The sequence below is a fragment of the Bidens hawaiensis genome, unplaced genomic scaffold, assembly GCF_021521415.1.
Source record: "Bidens hawaiensis isolate Kalapana, Puna unplaced genomic scaffold, B.hawaiensis_p1.1 tig00044082_1, whole genome shotgun sequence".
Lineage (NCBI taxonomy): Eukaryota > Viridiplantae > Streptophyta > Magnoliopsida > Asterales > Asteraceae > Bidens > Bidens hawaiensis.
This window is the reverse complement of record NW_027497812.1, coordinates 49,382-70,685: the sequence shown is the minus strand read 5'-3', so window position 1 is coordinate 70,685 and position 21,304 is coordinate 49,382. Positions and strand designations below refer to the sequence as shown.

General features: G+C 35.4%; 2 protein-coding genes across 2 annotated transcripts; both read left to right on the top strand.

Annotated features, from left to right (window-relative positions):
• The first annotated feature begins 516 nt into the window (after positions 1-516).
• On the top strand, positions 517-6,056 carry LOC143594705 (phosphoinositide phosphatase SAC7-like). The gene is made up of 20 exons (XM_077073948.1): positions 517-664; positions 1,045-1,125; positions 1,697-1,824; positions 1,915-2,006; positions 2,252-2,313; positions 3,002-3,054; positions 3,116-3,149; positions 3,249-3,329; positions 3,420-3,526; positions 3,797-3,883; positions 3,963-4,040; positions 4,128-4,198; positions 4,273-4,371; positions 4,454-4,553; positions 4,644-4,752; positions 4,858-4,930; positions 5,089-5,182; positions 5,273-5,365; positions 5,523-5,589; positions 5,780-6,056. Exons 1-20 carry the CDS (start codon positions 517-519, stop codon positions 5,908-5,910), a joined length of 1,788 nt encoding a protein of 595 aa, XP_076930063.1. The 3' UTR covers positions 5,911-6,056.
• Positions 6,057-14,673: 8,617 nt separating this feature from the next.
• Positions 14,674-17,019, top strand: LOC143594704 (uncharacterized). The gene is made up of 3 exons (XM_077073947.1): positions 14,674-15,385; positions 16,069-16,152; positions 16,789-17,019. The coding sequence occupies exons 1-3, from the start codon at positions 14,689-14,691 to the stop codon at positions 16,842-16,844; spliced, it is 837 nt and encodes a 278-aa protein (XP_076930062.1). The 5' UTR covers positions 14,674-14,688; the 3' UTR covers positions 16,845-17,019.
• The last annotated feature ends 4,285 nt before the right edge of the window (positions 17,020-21,304 follow it).

The window sequence follows — 21,304 nt, the reverse complement described above, 5'->3', positions numbered from 1 at the left end:
AGGATTATTGTATTGGATCCACCATATATATATATATATATTTGTGACAGACTCGTTTAGGTTCGTGAGCTGGCTCGAGCTCAATAAGTAAAACTCGAGTTCGAGCTTGTTTATTAAATGAGCTTACTTTTAGGCTCGAGCTAAGGCTCGGACTTGATTAAGCTCAGCTCAATTGAACGTTTTTATGACCAGGTTTTGAGTAACTCATTAGTGGTTTGGCTCGGGTGGTTTGTAGCACTTGCATCTTTATACAATAATTAAGATTAATATTAAAAAAGATACTATTACCCCCCTGTCCAAGTAACATTCTTGTAGGTGGCCACGTAGGCAAGAGTAATCATAATCATAGCCCAAAGGAAGGAAGGAGAAAACCGTAATTTGAAACCATGTTCTCCGAGATCCATTAATAATATCCTTCCGGCCGGCAGCAAAAGCAATACAAATCAATTCATCACGCCGGAGTTCTTCTTTCGTATTCAAATTGACATATCCATCCATCGAAATAAAGATTAAAGAATGCTGGCGAAGGCAGATCCATCTCAGAAACTGTACACGCGTATGCGGTTATGGGAGTTACCTGATCAATACGTCGTGGAGCCCAGCGACGGTTCCTCTGGATCCTGTTTGGCCATCAATCGCCTTAATGCCAACATGACTCTTCTAGGTTCCTTTCTTATTATTATTATTATTGTATTGCAATTACAGCCAGATTTGTTCGAACATTGTGTTATTATTATTACATGTGTGATTTTGTTACATCAGATCCTTTTTCCTCAATTTCACTTTTAGGTTATCTTTATGAATTATGCTATTATCTGCTGTTTATATGGCTTTCACTGTTTTTTTTAAATCGGCTTATGGTTTTTGAAATCTGGATGACTTTTAATATCAATTTTCGACCAAATGATGTGAAAATCACTATTTCTGGCCAATTTCCTTCATTGAAGTTTCTAGTTACTTTTTGTGATATCCAAACGCGTGTGATTTGATTGCACGTACCTCAATTTTCGTAGTCTGATGAATTTGTTACTGTCTTCTCTGTAGATGAAGTCCCAAGCTCTACTGGACGTGCTCCAAAAATTCAGACCATTTTTGGTGTTGTTGGAATATTGAAGCTTTTGGCAGGTCAGTCAGATGATTATTATAGCAGTAACCTTTTTTTTTTGTAGATTTTTGTAATGCATACTACTTTTCTAGTTTCTTTCTAATGTGTTACACATAGATGCCTGTAAAATATCATAACCTTTGTTAAGCATACAAGGACTTCAATTTGCATGATGTCATATATGCCAATTTAAAGAACTGTTTTATCTATCTGGTAGATTCTAGAAGTCAAAATAAGCACATATAATATACACATCCAAGCGCCTGCATACTTGAGGCATGCTGTTTAAAAACGTTTTCACTGATAAACTAAATAAGGAAATTTATTTGACAGACGATAAATAAGATATGTTAGTTTTACCATAAGTCATACACAAGTTATATAAGTACCATACTACCATGAACCAAGGTCCAATAAAATATTCGCTAAAATTGGCCATGCTTTATTGACTTTACTTTAAGTGACATTTACATATGTTACTTTGAACCCAAATTGTTTGACCAAAGTTATTATCCAAAATGACAAGAAACTAATGCATTTTATGGTTGTAATGTTTTTCTCATTGACCGTGAACTGTTTATCTCTCTCTAGGATCATATCTATTTGTCATAACTGAACGTGAATGTGCTGGATCTTACTTGGGTCATCCCATTTTCAAAGTTTCTAAACTAAAAGTCTTTCCCTGTGATCATTCTGTGATAAACTCTCCTGATGAACAGGTGGGTTTCCCTTTTCATTTTTAAACATTTTTGGTTCATTTGTTGTTGTCGATTACTGTATTTGTAATATGTTAAAACCATAAACGGCAGAGAAAGATGGAGTCAGAGTTTGCTTCCATGTTAATAGTTGCAGAGAAGACTCCTGGCCTTTACTTCTCATATGATGTTAACATTACATTAAGGTCCATCTTTTTCTCTATGCTATATCATATGTCAAATCATATTTTTAACCTTTGTTGTGAGTTATATTGTATACTTTATCTTATTCTCCGTCAGTTTATGACTCTTTATTGTTCATTATTTGGATATTACTTTTCATATTATATGATGAGTATGACATTCAAATTGGATTATCGTTTTGGATTTAAAATACTTTGTGAAGTTCAATTTTTTTGTTTGTTTGTTTTGGTTCCATTGTATTATGCAGTGCACAAAGATTGAATGACTTGGGTGATGAATCAAGACTTCTTCCTCTTTGGAGGCAGGCAAGTGTTGTCTTCAAGTGACATTATTTGATTTTTTTTAATCTGTGTATAGGCTTGTAAATGTGTGTATACGTATATCTTTAACTGAACAAAGAATCGAACATGACCAATTAAATGAACAAGGTTTACTTGTTCTTGTTTTTTCATGAAGAAAACGAGTGTGTTCATGTTCATTTATGTTTGTTTGTTAATAGTGTAAACGAACGCTTCATGAATGTAGTTGAACATAGATGAACGAACATAAATGAGCGAAAACCAATTAAAAAAACGTAAAATCAATAAGTTGGGACTTGGGCCTAAAAAACCAATAAAATCACACTAAATTGTAAAAGTAATATTTAAATTATAGAAAACTAGACTGAAATGGGCCTAAGTATATTAAATGAATATATATAAACAAAGTTAACACACGTAATGTGAACTAATTTAAACTAACAAACATAAATAAGCATAAATGAACAAACGAGACTTGTGTTCATGTTCATTTGTTTAACTCAATGACTAAAAAAATTATTCATGTTCGCTCATTTTGTTAAATAAACAAACTTCTCGCTGAATGGTGCACTGAAAGTTTGGTTTATTTACAGGCCTACTTGTGAATTCTTCACATACACTAAATATTTATTGTTTTTAAGCATAAATTTTCCATATTTATATATGCATGTTCTTGGATTTTCTTTTGCCACAGGCAGAGCCTCGGTTTCTTTGGAACAACTATATGTTGGAAGCTCTGATTGATAGCAAGGTTTGATGTTCATAAATTAAATTTGAAATAAATATATCTTACTAACTAAACTTTTTTGCAGCTCGACCATTACATGCTTCCTGTTATCCAAGGATGTATCCTTTATCTTTTCAACCATATCAATAGTCAATTTGGTTATATTTTTTTATCTCTAATGAGTCAATTTATATTGTTGTCTCTTAACTCATGACTAGCTTTCCAGAATTTTCAATCAACTATTGGGAAAGACACAATAGATGTCACCCTCATTGCACGTAGGTGCACTAGGAGGACTGGTATGCTTCTACTGTAAAAATATATGGATGCATATATTCACTTATCTGTATCGGTTTAGTGTCAAAGTTGTAAATTGTAAATATGGGCAGGGACCCGTATGTGGAGACGAGGAGCTGATTCTGATGGCTATGTTGCAAATTTTGTTGAAAGTGAACAAATTGTGCACATAAATGGCTATACTGCATCATTTGTGCAGGTATACTTTCATTTGTCCAGTTAGTGTTCAATGCATATAAATTAGAGAAATGGTAACCAACTGGAAATCTGGCATAGTCCGCAAAATCATCATATTAAATCTTCAAAAGTTTCTACGGTCAAACTTCAAAGACACTGACATACATACACATGCACGTGATATTATTTCATCACTGGCATATGTACATATGCATGATTAATTTTATTATTTCATATATTATGTTATCAAATTACAATATGATAGAGATCAGTTTTGGATTTTTGTTTGTAGGTCCGAGGGTCAATGCCTTTTCTCTGGCAACAAATTGTTGACCTAAAATATAAGCCTAAGTTTGAGATTGTGAAACCTGATGAAGCGGTGAGTAAACTATGCACCCCAATTAGTAAAATGTAGTTTATTTGTCTCTATTTCTTAATATATCGTATGATGGTTGCAGTCTCGAGTTTGTGAGAGGCATTTTCTTGATTTAAGGAAGAAATATGGAAATGTGTTGGCTGTTGATCTTGTCAATAAGGTATGCAATTAACTCTTATATTATTAGGTGATTGTAAATTGTAATGCATGTATGTCTGGTTAACCTAAGTTTTTATACTCTTTTTAGCAAGGTGGTGAGGGTCGCCTGTGTGAAAAGTATGCCAGCTCAGTACAGAATATTCTTAGTGATGATATGAGGTGTGTGCCTGTGTAACTATAAGTATATGCATATTGTACTGTATTCTATATGCTAAATTTGTTGGCTTTTGTAGATACGTTCACTTTGACTTCCATCGCATCTGTGGGCATATCCATTTTGAACGGTTATCTATCCTTTACGATCAAATTGAGGATTTTCTTGTTAAAAATAGGTATGTTAAATGGAGATAAGTTATTAGCGTGCTCTTCAATATTTGATATTTTTATATTATCATTTTTTTTTTCAATTTGTAGGTACTATTTGCTAAACGAGAATGGTGATAAGATTGAAGAGCAAATCGGAATCGTACGAACTAATTGTATTGATTGTTTAGACCGCACAAATGTCACACAGGTATATGTATCTTAAAATTTTAGAACCCTCATTTGTGTTTTCTGTAAATTGGTTTCCTTCATTTTTATTAACACTTCAGTATTCTTCTAGAGTATGATTGGGCGTAAAATGTTGGAACTTCAACTTCGAAGGCTTGGTGATTTTGATGCTGACCACACTATTAGTTCACATCCTAGTTTTGATGACTGCTTCAAAATATGTATGCATTTCATGTTGAAATTTTATACACTGTTTTCAGTTCTGGATCTTAGAGTGCGTATGAAATGTTAAATGCATTATCTTTTTGTCATGCCATAATTATCAGTATGGGCTAATCATGGGGATGATATAAGCATTCAGTATTCGGGCACACCTGCTTTGAAAGGAGATTTTGTCAGGTGCATTTACATCATCTCACACTTACTTTAGTTGTGACACTTTATTTGAAAACTTGCTTTCTGTTTTGAGTCATGATGAGGATTTATCATAATGATGTAGTAGTTCAATTTCAAGGTTTGAAAATTAACTTATTTGTAACCCTTTTGCCTATTTTTAGATATGGTAAGAGGACCAGCCAAGGGATTATTAATGATGGTATAAATGCCCTAACCCGCTATTACCTGAATAATTTTGTTGATGGTACAAAACAGGTCAGCATCCCTTCCTCTAGTATTTGGTAGTGTGACTTGCTTGCCAGAACTTATTTTCTGAATTAATATTTATTTTTGTTGCACATGTAGGATGCCATTGATCTGTTGCAAGGACATTACATTGTTTCAGTTTCCCGAGACATTGCTTCCAAAAAGCCCCAAGGCAAGGTTGAAGCCTTTGTGGTGAGTATAGTAATTTACTGATCAATATATACATAATGTTCTCATAAATCTTTAAGTTGTTATTAATGACCTTTATTCTAAAGTTATTATTAATTTACTGTTGTTTATATTGTTTTTCGTCTATGCTGAGTGCTGACCCTATTTTTTTTTCTTGCAGTCTTTCCGTCTTGCTTTAGCGTTGATACTAATGGGGTTGGTGTTCACGATGATGTCACTCAGGCGAGGTGAGTTGATTTACACTTGAGCATTCTAATGCTAGTTTTACGTATTAACATAGCGTATATTATTTAGTGCGTTTTGTCATACTTATATTTATTATTATGTAATTATATATTATATTATATCAGATAAAAGTTGATTTTGCTTAATAAAAAATCATTTCCTGATTATAAGTTTATAACGTATGTTTTGCAGTTCGATATGATGTTTGGCATTTACTATTTTCCCTTTTGTGGGCGGGATTAAGTTTAGCGATCGTGGGATTTATGAAAGCCAATGGTCGGATGTTCTGTAATCGGCCTCGTCTGCACAAACCTCCCTATTGAATGTGTTGTTTTGCAAAGGTATTCATTATTTAGTCTCTTTTGTGGGCTTTTTCATTGGTCATGAAAACTTTTGGGTTATATGTACCGTTCCACTTTTGTTTTCTAACTTGTGACTGTTATATTGCAGTCACTTTATGTTTATGTGTTTTTTTTTGTTATTTTGACTTCAGAAAGTCAACAGATTAAATTTTGGAATGAAGTGATTTATTTTGCTACTTGTAAATCAAACATGTCACTAGTTTTAAATCTCTCTCTCTCTCTCTCTAACACACACAATTGGAGTTGATGAATAAGAAGAAATACAAAAATATCTATACCTTTCTTGTAAAACATATATACTCACAAAATCGAGTTATGGTTGATTTTCTATGATATTTACTAACTAACATGGAATATGTTACTAAATTCAGTTATAGACCTTACACACTAACCAATTTTCATTGTAGGGCTTCTAAGTTAAAGATAAATATTACACATTTAACATATATGCATGGTTAAAACCAAAAAAAGAAAAAAGAAAAAAAAACTTGGGTTATGCAACTCACTTAAACTGCAAGAACATGAAACTTAAAAGAGTGAATTTTGACAGGTCAAATAACTTGATGCTTTGTTTGCACTCCTCTTGATTTCGGCTGTGAAATGTATCCTTTTTGCGGTAGTTCTACTGCTGCATCCACCCCTTTCTCCTTTTTGAACGCTTTTTAACGATTGCAGATGAGTTTTGACTCATTCGTTTTACACATCCAAGTATTTGTGAGATTTGTGTAAGAAAAATAACCAAATTTGTTGCATCATTACTGGTTTTGTACCATGTAAACTACTGCTGAAGCTAAACATCAAACACGGATTGGTAATGAAGGCTTGGCTTTATATGTGTTTCAAGCTGTGCATTTTTTTTATGATGTAATTTGATCCGCCACATATATATATATATATATATATATATATATATATATATATATATATATATATATATATATGTGTCGAAGCACGAAATGAATCTGACCTGATCCATGACGATGTTTCCACGGATTTTTGAGATGAACGAACCACGTCTTGATCTTCTTCTCCGGTTGCTTGAGACCTGCAATGGTTTTTCGGGGGTGTGGAGGTGACTGCTAAGAAATCTCAAAGATCTCTTGTTTACAGACACAAAAAAGTGGTGGTGGCTCTTATTGAGCATGACCCTTAGTAAGGAGGTGGAGACCTCCTTATATAGAGAGTCTCATGGCCACCATCATGGTACCCTAATGGGCCTAGCCCAGTTAGGGTTACCTCCACAAAACCCCCTCAGCCCAATAACATTGTATTAGTCCATATAATAAAATAAGCCAAACATAATAAATTTAGGGTCGTAAAACCGGGTTTAGTACCATACCCCTACAATATGCTTTAAAATGTATTACAAGTTTGCAACGTGTCAGGTAACAACAAATTTTGATGTCCCGTTGTAGCACATTTGATGCATCGTTATAAACATATATTATTATAAGAGTTAATTGTAGTTTGCACCCATGCGACCAGCGTGTGTTTGACCACTCTGGTCTCATAGTGGTCAAACACACACTGGTCAAACAAAGTCAAACACATATTGGTCAAACAAAGTCAAACTCACAGTGGTCAAACACAATGTTAAACACAAAGGTCACACACATCATTCAGATCTGGAGGAAAAAATAACCGAGGGTTCAAACTTTATACTTTTGAAGACCATATGGATGGAAAGTGCAAAAGGGAAGGGGGGGGGGAGGTATAATAGTCTTTTCATCGTATTTCAAATAGTTGTCTGACGGCATGGTTCAATATGTCACACCCTGCAGACGTCAGAGTGTCAAATGCCAAAAATCAGAGACAAATGTTGCAACTAGCAAAACCATGTTAACCGCAAGAGTGCAAACTGCAATTAACTCTTATTAAAGTTACATCAAATTTTGTAGTTGTAATGCATTGACATAACGCATTTTAATGCACTATTATAAAAGTTAGTATCAAAATGTATTATTATAGTTGTAATGCATTGAGCTTATGTATCATAATCCAACGCAACAGTGTATCAAAACTAGTAATTTTGAAGTATCGTTGTAAGTTTGTAACACTGAATATTTCATGTAATATTGTTATTGTAATGCGTTTAAATGCATTATTAGAAACATCTGCATCATATCAATGGGGTTAGTGGTCCATTAACAAATGAAAAACCTTTTAAAACACCATAATAACATAAATTCCTCGTTCAAAAACCTAAAGAAACATATCAATATGTCGTTGTAACGCATTTGATACACAATTGCTAGGCTAAAGGGTATGGCTCATTTGAGTCATTCCCCTCATTCGTCATGTATGCGTTATGTCAGTTTTTCCTCCATCATTCGACCTCACCCTTCAACTAGTGTATGAAGCATTCCCCTCATTCTCTATCATTCTTCATAATTCCATTGTTTTAATATTATAAAGAATTGAAATCTGATTGGCCACTGACCTGCATGACCATGGTCAGTGGCCTTAGGTCACTACTGAAATGAGGAGGGGGGGGGGGGGGGGGGGTGCCCACTGGTGTATTCCTCTTAGCCTAAACACATGCATGAAAAATGCTTCACAAATACGCATACAGTAATGCTATACTATAAGAAAACGACGACGTTGCATGCTGCTACTAATGCAAAATTAGGTCGTACGGAGAATCTAACAATTTTTTGATCACCTCTTGTTCAACCCTTGCTCAGTAATGATCCACTCCATGAAATACAAGCAATATATCTTAAATATATTTATTTCCTAACTCTGACTCTAATGATACGAACAAAACGTCATCAATATCTATAAACAAACCTAATATCCACATACAATTACTAATCCGTTTGTTGATTTTCACTTCTAACGGTTTTTCCTATCTCATCTTAATTTTTTTAACCACGAATTTATGTTGTATGAGAGACTTGAAGACATTCTAATCTTCTTTAAATTACGATGGTAAACAAGAAACACTATTGATTAGGGCGGTCATTTTTTTTCGCAACCCGAAACCTGACCCAAATAAGTATTAACTTGAACACTAAAGTACTCATACTCATGAAACCCGAATCCGAATCTAACAAACCCGGCCCGAACTAATTCTAGTGAGTACCAACTTTTTAATGGGTTTCGAGGTTTACCCTAAAAACCCGCTTGACCTATTTAACTGTAGCAAATGCTGTTATGACACTGATTCATTGATTGCTCCGTTCTATGTTACATCACCGGTTCCCTTATCATCGATAACATATTTTACTCCGATTCCAACAATCCAACCCCCATCGAATTGATTATTATTCTAATATCTATCGATTACTCAAGAGATATGACTATTTTTTCAGTTCAATTGATCAGTTATTTATTATTGGAGTTTTAAATTTCACTTGTTTAAGAATTGTGCATTTTGGACTATGTGGTTTATTATTTGCTTATGTAAGTTAAAGTTTGAAGATATATATTTTCTTGAATTTAGCACACACATATAGTTTTTTAGATCAAATACTCGAAACCTAATTAACCCGTACTCATAAAAACCCAAACCCGTAGAACCCTAGGGAGACCAGTGTGGGATATTAGTATTAAAAATAAATTTCTCAAAACCGAGAAACCTGAAAGAACAACATGAATAACACCCATACTTAGACCATCCGTAGTCACTACGTTGTGGCTGCGTTATAGGCTATAACACCGGGAGTACACCGCCCCCACCCCCCCCCCCCCCCCAACGTTTTGGCTTTATTTTTTTGGAACGTTATATCTAAAACGCGGAAAATGGCACACAAATAAAAAAAATAACCGTTGGGCATGTATCCGTTGGGATTTAAAAAAAATTATATTAATTAAATTTATAATATAAAAACAAACCAAACTCATATTTTTTTAACACATTCCTTTATTCCTTCCACTTTTATACCAATTATATTTTTTACTCAAATATTTCTACCAAAATGTTTCCGAATAACAACCAAAATTTTCTCGGTTTCGGTCAATTTGCCCGTCAAGGCAACCAAAATCCACAACCGTACCCATCTACCGCCCCGTTGCCAACCGTACCCGTCCCGAATCCGGTCGACCCGCAAATGGCCGCGTACATTGCATTGTTACAAAACTCTATGCCAAATGCGGTGCCCGGTTTCCAAAACCCAACGGCAAACATTTTTGCCGTTTCGGGTTCCCAACCCGTCCCGGAGACCCAACCCGACGTCGAGTTCGTGCCGGAGACAGAACCCGTCCCGGAGACCGTAGGCGGTTCGAGCCAACGCGGACGTCTAAGAAAACACGCAAAGAAGCCCGCCGGCGAACCTCGGGTTAAAAAGACGGTGATACCGTGGAAGAACGACGAGTGCGTACTTGTGCTCGTGCATGGTGCACGATATCGGAAGATGCCAAGTGCGGTACATTTTTAAAATACATATATATTTTTTAATTTTCTTAGAACAAACATTGAACTTGTAATGTTTTTATTTTTTTTAGGGAACTATCAAAAAACAGGGGTATTTTGGCACAAAATTAAAGAGTTGTTCCACGAACTTGGCGGGGACTCACGTCGAGAAAAAGATTCGTTACTGTCGAAATGGGGCGACATAAACACCAAATGCATGTGTTTCCATACGGTTTTCTCTCGGATGAATTGAACGAGGAGTAGCGGTGTGTCGGACGCGAATGTCATGGAAAACGCGTTGACAGAGTATCAACATAAGGTCTCGGGGTCCTTCAATTACTTTGGCATTTGGAAAGACTACTTGAGGTTTCACCCAAAACGGGGCCTGGTTTTGGATGCCGAAGCCGAAGGTGGTCCGCGTAATAAAAAGTCTAAAACATCGTCTTCGGTTGATCCAGACACACCCCGTTCCGACGCTCGAAACTTCAACCTAAGCGATAATGAAGCGTTGAATACTACCGAGATGCCTCGGCCGGGGGTAGAAGAAGCAAGGGCAAGGGAAGGGGGAAAGGGGTCGCTTCGTCGTCGGCAACGGGTTCGAATGCCGAAATGGAAACTCAGTTCAAAGAAATGAACTCTCGACTCCAAGATTTACACGAGCTTGGAACCCAACGACTTAAAGTAAATTTGGACGCCGTCGAACTACTTAGAAGGAATGAAATGGACAAAGACATCGAAATTTTATCAAGCGAGCTAACCGAAGACGACCCGAGAATCCGATCTCTAAAAGCCGCTCGACAAGCGAAAATTTTAGAAAAATATCACATGTAGTTTTATTAGTATTATTTATGTATTTTTTTTATTTAAATTTAGTTTTTATTTGGAAGTTTAATGTATTTTTTAAATTTTAATGTTGTTTTTTAATTTTATGTTTAATTATAAATGAATTATTATTTAAAAAAACAAATAAAATTAATAGTGACTAGTGTCACGTGGCACATAACGTCTGGGGGTGGAGAGTTATGACTACATCCTGTTTTTGTAAAAAACTATAACTCTGACTGGGCGCCACATGATGTATAATGCCTGATAATGAGACTTTATGACTACACATGAACTTACCGTAACAATAAAGAAAAAAGAATTGAAAAAAAGAAAATAAGAAAATAAAGCTTCTTTTTTAGTATAAAAGTGTCGGATATAGAGACACAATTTATACCCATTATTATATTATATTTAGTTGGTGTCTGCGCGGTTGTGTTGTTCTGACGGTCTACACTATGTCTATGCCGTCATCTTCTCCGGTGACTTCACTTCCCGCTTCAAATCCCTAATTTATTAATCTTGCTTCACAATTCTTCACTGCAGCTTCCACCTTTAGCATCAGTTTTCCTCGGCCTTCAACTTCAATTTCAAAGGTAACCACCGATTACATCTCCGATCATTATATACTCTTTCTTTTAACTCTAATTACCGTCTTTAATCCTCAATCTGAGGTTCAATTTCGAGATTGCTAAGTTATTGTACATTCTCTCCATAACACCACTGCGATGATAAACTTATTATTATTATTATTATTATTATTATCGTGCTTGTAATTTGGGGTAATTAGGTCATTTTTACTAGATCGTCACAATTGGTATCTTGTTAGGGTTTTTTATTTATTTATTTATTTAGATGTGTCAGTTTGAAGGTTATTTTACATGATGTTACCATGCTTAAGTGGCTTAGATACATGACTCATAGGATATCAATCGGTGATGGATAGGATTTTGATTCGGATATTTAACGGATAGATCAACTGCTCGGTTCGGATAAAGATTCACCACCGAAAACAAACCTATGCAGTTAATGTCGCGGTGAGATATCGGTAATTTTAATATCATGCAGAATTTATGTATATAGCAATTTAACACCAACAATATAGTATACTCTCCTACCATTAAAAAATTAATCTTTTGCAACTTACAAAACACCAACAATTGTAGCAAATAGGACTTGATTAAGACTTAATAATACACCAATATTAAACACTAAAAATTGACAATTAAGACTTTAAAAAAACTGATATCGGGAAAATCAGTGATATATCAGTCAAATATCGGTCCAATATAGCCGATATTATCGGTACTGATATTCACTAATTTTTTGACTGATATTCTGCTAAAGGTCCGATAACCGCTATAGCACCGATATTGACTGTATAGTCTCTAACCGAAGATACAGATTCACCACTCATAAACTTGTTGTCTTCTTCATCCTTCATTGAACTGATTATATAGAGTAAAAAGAAAATGAAACAAATCCGCGTTGAAAAATAATATAAAAAACAAAAGTATGTGTAAACGTGGGACTGCTAATCTGATTGGATCATGGCGGGTGCTTGGGTTCGAGTGGGATAAATTTGTGACCCGCGTAACACATTTAATGAATGGGCCAGATGTATAAAAACAACCATAGAGGACTAAACATACATTATAACCACCAAGTTTTGTGATTTTGGTTTTGATTGCTTTGGAAAGTAGCAGCCCTGATAGTCACAATCCAATAGTTTTCAGATTTCCATATGATCTGGAGTTATTATACCAACTGAAGAAGGAAATTTTGATACGGATGATACTGTATCTAAATGCTTACCTCAAATTCACCTTTCTAACAAAATGACCAGCCAACTCCGGTAGTCAATCCTGCAAAACAAAACACCGTGAGTGTCGTTACAGGATCTTCAGAGAGTATTGGAATCTTCAAAGGGTAAGTATGAGAGTAGGGTAGCGTACGACCGAGTGAGATAGCATACCTCAATTCTTTCTAACTTTAGGTATTTATAGAGATGTGGAGTAGGGCTGATGTCATAGGCCGCGTCAGTGGTAACGGCTTAAACGGATTGTGATAACGTCGTTAATTCAATTGGTCGATGGATGGCATACGAGATTATGTCATTTAATGCTACCCGGATTATTCCCTTTCTCCTTACGAGTGAGTAACATACCATTCCCGTTCACCAACTGTAATATTCAAACTACTAGAACTGATTTGTTGCAATTTTCTTAGTTTGTGCTAATGGCAAAATGAGCAATGTTGCAACTTGTTTATGTGCCTGTAGCTTTGTTTAGCCTCACAATTAAGGCTGCCAAACCTAGTTTGCTAGCTCTTGTATTTGTCTTAATTTAGGCGTAGGAATGTTACCGCTCTCTAAACAAACTTTTTCTTTTATGTATTTTTTTAGACCAGCTAACTCACACATCCTAAACGCACTCCTAAATTACACCTTTTGTCAACCATTGGACTAGAAGTCTAGAACCCTAACCACTTGAGGAAGAACACCTTTTCACACACCTTGACACCGCTAGACTACAAACCATTTGGTACTTTTCTGCTAGTAACTTGTTATCAAATTTGATAAGCATACATGTTAAAGAGGTGTCAGTGTTGACCTAAACTGATGAGAACATATTTGTGGTTAAAATTTTCAAAATGAGAAGTCGGTTTGAATTGTGATATAAATATAGGCTGTCAAATTTCACAAATGGAGTAATGGGTCAAGTGACTTTTTATTGGGTTGATCCCATCAACAAGTTTTTATAAATTTCTCATTTGATTAATAAATAATATAATAATTACAGTTACAGCAATGTAGTTGGATGCATCGTTCGTCATCAGTTCCACAACATTCTCATCTCCTACTTCCTCCATCATTTCATCTAGCATTTTCTACAATGTTTGTGTCCTTTTGGATAATTAACCAAATTTCACAATATCCTTTTGAACAGCCGAATCATGATATCCAACTGATAAAATAGAACTATTGATCATAGATCACCACTGACAATAAGAAAGATGTAGGAGTTTTGATTTGGTACATAAATTGGCCTTGTAGTATATAGTTCTTGTGGGCATGAGATCTCGGGGTTGATTACTAACACGCAATCAGTTCTTTTAAAGGCTATGCTCATTTGCTTGCCATAAGGGTTTAGGGTATTGGGTCAAAACAAACATTTTTGTAGTTTGGTTTGGAAGAAATTAAAAGGGGTTGGGTTTACCAAGAAAATACATGTCCATTTTTATTTCTATTTTGTCGATAATTAAATTTGTAGTTATGAAAAAAAATATATATTATTACAATAATAGTTGATATAACAATCTAGGAGGTGCAGGCAATTAAAATAAACTTTTTTAACCTTCAAGCTTTAAGCTAAATTACATGATTGAAGTTTACATGGATGGTTAAACAGGCTATTGACCCAAGGCATCTAGTAAGATGGTTGAACAAATGATCAGTTCTAATCTCAGCAAGTACGGTCTGGGAAAATGTCCAAGCATCATCACTACTGCCACCGCCACCGCTACCCGCCACCACAGCCACCTCTGAAGTGAAAGACGCGCAAATGCTCAGTTCTAGTCCCAGCAAGTACGGTACGGAAAAATGTGCAAGCATCACCGCAACCACAACTACCTCTGAAGTGAAAGATGCGCAAATGGTCAGTTCTAGTCCCAGCAAGTACGGTCCGGGAAAATGTGCAAGCATCACCGCAACCACAGCTACCTCTGAAGTGAAAGATGCGCAAATGGTCAGTTCTAGTCCCAGCAAGTACGGTCCGGGAAAATGTGCAAGCATCACCGCCGCCACAGCTACCTCTGAAGTGAAAGATGCGCAAATGGTCAATTCTAGTCCCAGCAAGTACGGTCCGGGAAAATGTGCTAGCATCATCACTACCGCCACCACCACCACCTTTGAAGTGAAAGACGTGCAAAATGACAATAAACTCCCTATATCCTTTGAGGAAGATCAACCCAAGAGTCCTACCGCAGGGTCAACTAGTGGTAATGTTAACCGTAATCTTGTTTATGCGCGTAGAAAATTCGATGCAGAGTTGACTAACTCAGACAAGAACCGAACAATATCATCAGCATTTCATCAACAACCAGAAGGCGATAAAAAGAAGCCTGATGATTTGTTTGCAACAGACACAGTTAGAAACTTTGAAAATGAGCAAACAATGGAGCAGTGGAAAGCAAGATTTTCTCAGTTGAACAACTACTTAAACCAATGTGACACCTCAAGTCAAGAGGTTTATCTTCAAAGTAAGCTTTTATTATTATAATTGTCACAAATTTCATATGTACCCCTACAACCTTGGAAAATATCATATGTACCCATGCAGAACCAAAAATATCAACAAAGTAGTTAGTAACATATCAAATACACCCAATTTGAAAATATAGTTTTATAATGGCTATTTTACCCTTATTTTTCAAAAATTCCAGAATTTCATATATGTCCTTTTTAACTTCAATGTTTTTATAATTTACCCATTTTTAGCTTAAACTTTTTTTTACCCAATTTTAACTTAAGATTTTTTTACCCATAAGCAATAATAGTTTCTCAAATATTAGATTGCTTATCATTCGAAGATTATATGATTGAATTTCAATGATCTGATTTGAACATACAAAATCGATTGTTTGGTTATCTGCCATCGAGAGAACAAAAGTGGAGAGACAATGGTCAACAGTTTGGTTTGCTTTTTTGTTGTCGATGTCGATCAAAATCCAAATAAAATGTAGGGTTAAACAAATATATATAATGGAAAGGGGTAACATGGCTATTAAGTAAAAGTTTATTAAAGTGATATATTTAGTTTTGGTTGTGTATATATGAAAATTTTCAAGTTTGTAAGCGTATGTATTAAATTAATCCTTGTATATCTCTTTTGTGATTTCTATGCGTTACTTGCTCATTTCATTCATTTCTGTTATAATACCAGAGCTCCGATCATTTTCTCCCGATGAGTGTAATAGGCACGCGGTTGAACTCGAGAGGCGTGCCATGCAACTAACCATGCAAGAAGGTAAAACACATCTTAGATTGTTAAAAGGCTGATGGATTGAAAAATAAGGGAAAATCCCCAAAATGACCCATTTATATAATGTGGTTCCAAGTTTGTCCCCTCAAATTTAAGTTTCCAAATTTGTCCCTTTGTTATCTCATCGCCGGCGACATGTTAGCGAACACCGACGATGTGTTAACATAACATAGGGTTGACAATGCGTTATGTTGCTAACATATGGTAGTAGTGATGCGTTAATGTTTAAAGCAGGGGTTCCACGATGCGTTCGTTGATAACGCATCACTGCTACCCTATGTTATGCGTTTATGTTGCTAACATAGCATAGGGTCGGCGATGCGTTTATGTTGCTAACATAGGGTAGCAGCGATGCGTTATCAACTAACGCATCGTGGAATTACTGCTTTAAACATTAACGCATCGTTGCTGCCCTATGTTAGCAACATGACGCATTGTCAACCCTATGTTATGTTAACACATCGTCGGTGTTCGCTAACATGTCGCCGGCGACGAGATATTAAAGGGACAAAGTTGGAAACTTGAATTTGGGGGGCCAAACTTGGAACCACATTCTATAAATGGGCTATTTTGAGAATTTTCCCAAAAAATAATGCTACATGTGGCATGTTTGAGTTGCAGGGACAGAGATGCAGAGGGTGAAGGAGTTGAATGTGCTTCTTCAGTTTGGGCATTGACTCGTGTCTGGGATTCTGTTGTGGCGAGTGTTATTTAAAAGATGGTGCTCGTGTGATTATCGGCTCGTGGTGCAGGGCCTACATGTTAGGGACTAGTTATTGAACTATTATCCAACTAGTATTGTTTTGATGGATATTTGTTGCGACTTTTTGACCCTGATCATTAATCTTATATTGGGATAAGCATTTTAATATTGGGATGAGCGTGGTTTGAGAATAGGTCATACTTAGACCATACGTAGTGGGCTCGTTGTGAGTCCAAAACAAGTCCAAACGTGCCACACACTGCCCTGCCTCTTCTTTTTCTGGTTCGTTTTGGCCAGGTTCGTTGTGTACACAACCTTCGTTGTGCACGGTGGTGGGGCCAGACGCTCGTTTTGGCCACGTTTCCCCGCCTTGGTTTAGAAATTTTGTTTTATTATTTTTTTTAACAGCAGTTGTTCGGAAATTTTCTTAAAAGAATTTATTTATTTTTCTAAAAGAGCCTTGAAAGCCTTTTATATTTTTGAAAAAAAATCTGCATTACCGTTGGAACTGACCTCAACCTTTTCTCATCCGTTTGAGTTTGGAATTCCAGACAAATGGATGAATCTTGATGAGCCCTCCAATGGGGTTGTCCGGCCACGCAAGCATTCCGCATCCAGATACCCTTTGGTTGAAGCATTGTAAATAGGGGTGTTAAAAAAACCGAATTGTATTCATAACCGAAAAAACCGAATTGTATTCATAACCGAAAAACCGAATCCAAATTCAAAACTGGATTTTCGGGTTGATTTGCGAATGTGGTTTTATTAATGCGATTTTCTTGATTTATTTGGTTTAACCGAATTAATCAATTAAAATTACGAATATATTAATTATCTTACATATTAGCCATTTAGATGCCCAATCTTTTATAAAACCCATGTTTTATTAAGTAAGTGTTTTATTTATATTTCATATCCATAATCTATTTTAGTTCCAAATACCAAAATACTAAATCTCAATATTTCAAAACTCTTTGCCATTTTGGATGTTTTAAAATGTTAGTTTTCCGGTTTGGATGGTTTTTTTATGGTCTAGTTAACGTATTGGATATTTTGTTATGGTATTTAACTTTTGGTTTAGGGCATATATATGTTGTGTTTGAATATTTTGATGTTGTACAGATGCTGAACGGCTGTCCGTAATGTGACATTCGTCAATTTCGGGTCTTAATTGTATTCGTTTATCATGTAAACCGACCCGTTTTGTAAACCGAAACCTTTGATATAATCAAAATGATGGATTTTATGTTACAATATTATTTCATTCTTGTCGGGTTTCAAAAACATCCTTTTCGGTCCTTAAAATGCCTTAAAAACGCTTAAAACGAACTCGAGGGACCAAAATTGTCATTTTTCAAACTTTGAATATTGCTAGTTGACCAACCCATAGCGTGGCGCGATGGGGGTGGCCAAGCCCCATCGCGTGGCGTGATGACCATCAGGTCAGTTTGTTGTTTGTTGTTGTTTGTGGTTTACATCCTTTTATCCAAATCCGATTTTTACCCATTAGACCTAATGTAAGACCTTTTCAATCTTATCCCATATATACCATCCCTCATGCTTCATTAATCCCTCCTCACACTTCATCTTCTCTCTCAAATTCTTAAGATTTAAGGTTGTTTTTTCATGTTCTTGGCAGTTTGACTTTCAAAAGTCAAACTGACCTTAGTCTTTCATTTAAATTAACTTGTTAGCTTTTATTAATGCTTGAAGATTGTTATACAACATCTATATAATATACACCCCTTTTTACCTTTGGTGGTCACTTCCCCGGTCTTGGTCGGCGGAGTGTCGGGCCTCGTAAGGCAAGGCTTCATGGATGACTTTCATGGTCCTTGATATATATATTTAACTATCTAACCATCTAACTTTATTATTGCTTACTAACCATGCTTAACTTCTGCCCATTTTAGTTTGTATATCATATTTATGAAGTTCCATGGTTATGGGTTGTAGAGACTAGCCTCGGTTTAACCGTAAATAGCTCTAAACCGTAAACCGAACTTTGTTTACTAGTTTTGTTAAATAGTTGTTTAAACATACTTATTGTTAGATTTAAGTTTGTAAAATCATTTTCATAAGTTATATGGTTATGGGTTTGTAGAATCTTACCTCGGTCTTAACCCGAAACAAGATCCGAACCGAAAACCGAACTTTCGTTTAAAGACTTTATTGTTAACTTTTTGGTTGTAAAACTTAAGTATCATCATTTATAAATTATTATACAAGTTCTTTGATATTTGGGCATGTGGAAACCATCCATGAACTTATTGTGAGATGGAAACTGAACCAAACCGAACTAAACCGATTTTCACTCGCTTAAGACACACAAGTGTGTTTCCACCTATCAAGACATGTATATTTCTTTAAAAAATAGTTTATAAACTGGTTTTAAATATTTTCTCAAAGTACTTGGAATGTTGAGTCCAACTTGATCTTACAACAAAGTTTGGACCGACAAAACCGAACATTCGCTTACCAGACGTTGTTAGTTCTAAAACAATAGAACTACATACTTGGTTAAGTCTAATTAAATTTTATTGAGTTATCTCATAACATTCATTATTTTGGAAAGTTGACTTTGGGTTTGACCAATAATCAAGACCCGAACCAACAACCCGAAACACTCGTTAAAACCTGTTTTAGTATCTATATTATAAAGGAGCTTGCATTCTTGCATTTTTACCCACCTTATTACTTAACAGAGTAAATATTAAGGGCTAGATACTTTAACTTGGTTTCGAGCAAACTTATATTTTTAAAAGACTATTATTATGTTTTCTTAAATATTTACATTTTAAACCTTAAACTTTAAATTGTTTACTTTTCCTATCATTTATTTTATTTAAAGACTTCCTAGACAACCTTTCTACTACAAGACTTCCTTTCATCTAGACTTTGCTCGTTAAACCTCATCCTTCCGGTTACTCGTCATTTTACCAAATCAAGTTTATTACTTGAACGTGGGTATTTTTCATACCCCGTTTTCTATCTTTCGTTTTGGGGGTGATATTGCATAGTTATTCATACTAAATGTTTTATAATTGAGTCTTAAACTACAAACTTTATTGTATACTTTGCTTAAATAAATGCTCGATTTGGTGTTATATGCTTACATGCTTAATTGCTAATGTGTTTACCGCTTTTGGTTGGTTTATTCAAAAATCCGAGCTATTTGGTATTCTCTTATAGCAAGGTGTCGTTAATGTATTCTTATTAACGATAGGGATGAGCAAAATCGGTACCGGTACTGAAATCGGTACCGATTTGGTACCATCGGTACCAAAGTTTTAAGTTTCGGGATCGGTACAGTACCGGTATTTCCCAATTTTTTACCCTCGGTACCGGTATCCTCCCGGTACCGGTACCAAACCGAATATTTCGGTACTGGTACCGGTACCAAGAATTTGTGATTTTCAGGATCGGTATTTTCGGTACCATGCTCATCCCTAATTAACGATTTAATATAAAATCCGAATCTATTTGGTATTCTCTTATAGACGGTGTCGTTAATGTATTCTTATTAACGATTTCATATAAAATCCGAGTCTATTTGGTATTCTCTTATAAACGGTGTCGTTAATGTATTTTTATTAACGATTTCATTATCTAAATTGTTGCTTTTATTTATTGTTTCATATACAAGTTGTGGAATTTCCTATTGTATACTTATTTTTCAAAACTATGAAATTGCTCAACAACCTTTGTGTTGACAAATTCTGTTTTATGCAATGTTACAGGTTTGACTTTTGGTTGACTCGAGGACTTGACGAAAAACGTTATCAAGACTATTAGGATATTAGCAAAACGAACAATATATTATTTGTTATGGTTGAATTCGATTATTGTATGAACAAGTTATGTGATTCTTTATGATTTCATGAAATTAAATGAGTTGATTAAATATTGTCACTTTAATAGTGTCTTGTGTTTTGGGCAATCCGTTGCACCTTGGCATGTTCCGACGCCTTTGGTCGGGGTGTGACAGATTGGTATCAGAGCCATGACTATAGGATAGGTGGTTAGACGTAACGACCTAGTATAGTTTTTGCTTTAGGGTATGATGTACATAAAATTATACATTTTTTCGGCATCAAATAATCTCTAAAAACTGCAATTTCTGTTAAACAACATAGCATAAAAAGCTACTTATCATAATAAAATGTAATTTCATGTGAAACCAAGCCCCAAACGAAGAAACAAGCGAAAAGACGGAGAAAAACAGAAGAAAACACAAGAAAAACAAAGAAACACGCCCCCATGCTTCTGAACACCAGAAAAGACAAAAATCTACAAGAAAAGACAAAAACTGGGAACAAAAGCACGAGGCCGTGCCTCTCAACCACGGGGCCATGGTCACCTTTCAGAAACGACAAAATGAAATTAGCACATGTCATAAAAAGACACAGGGCCGTGCCTCAGGAAGCACAGGGT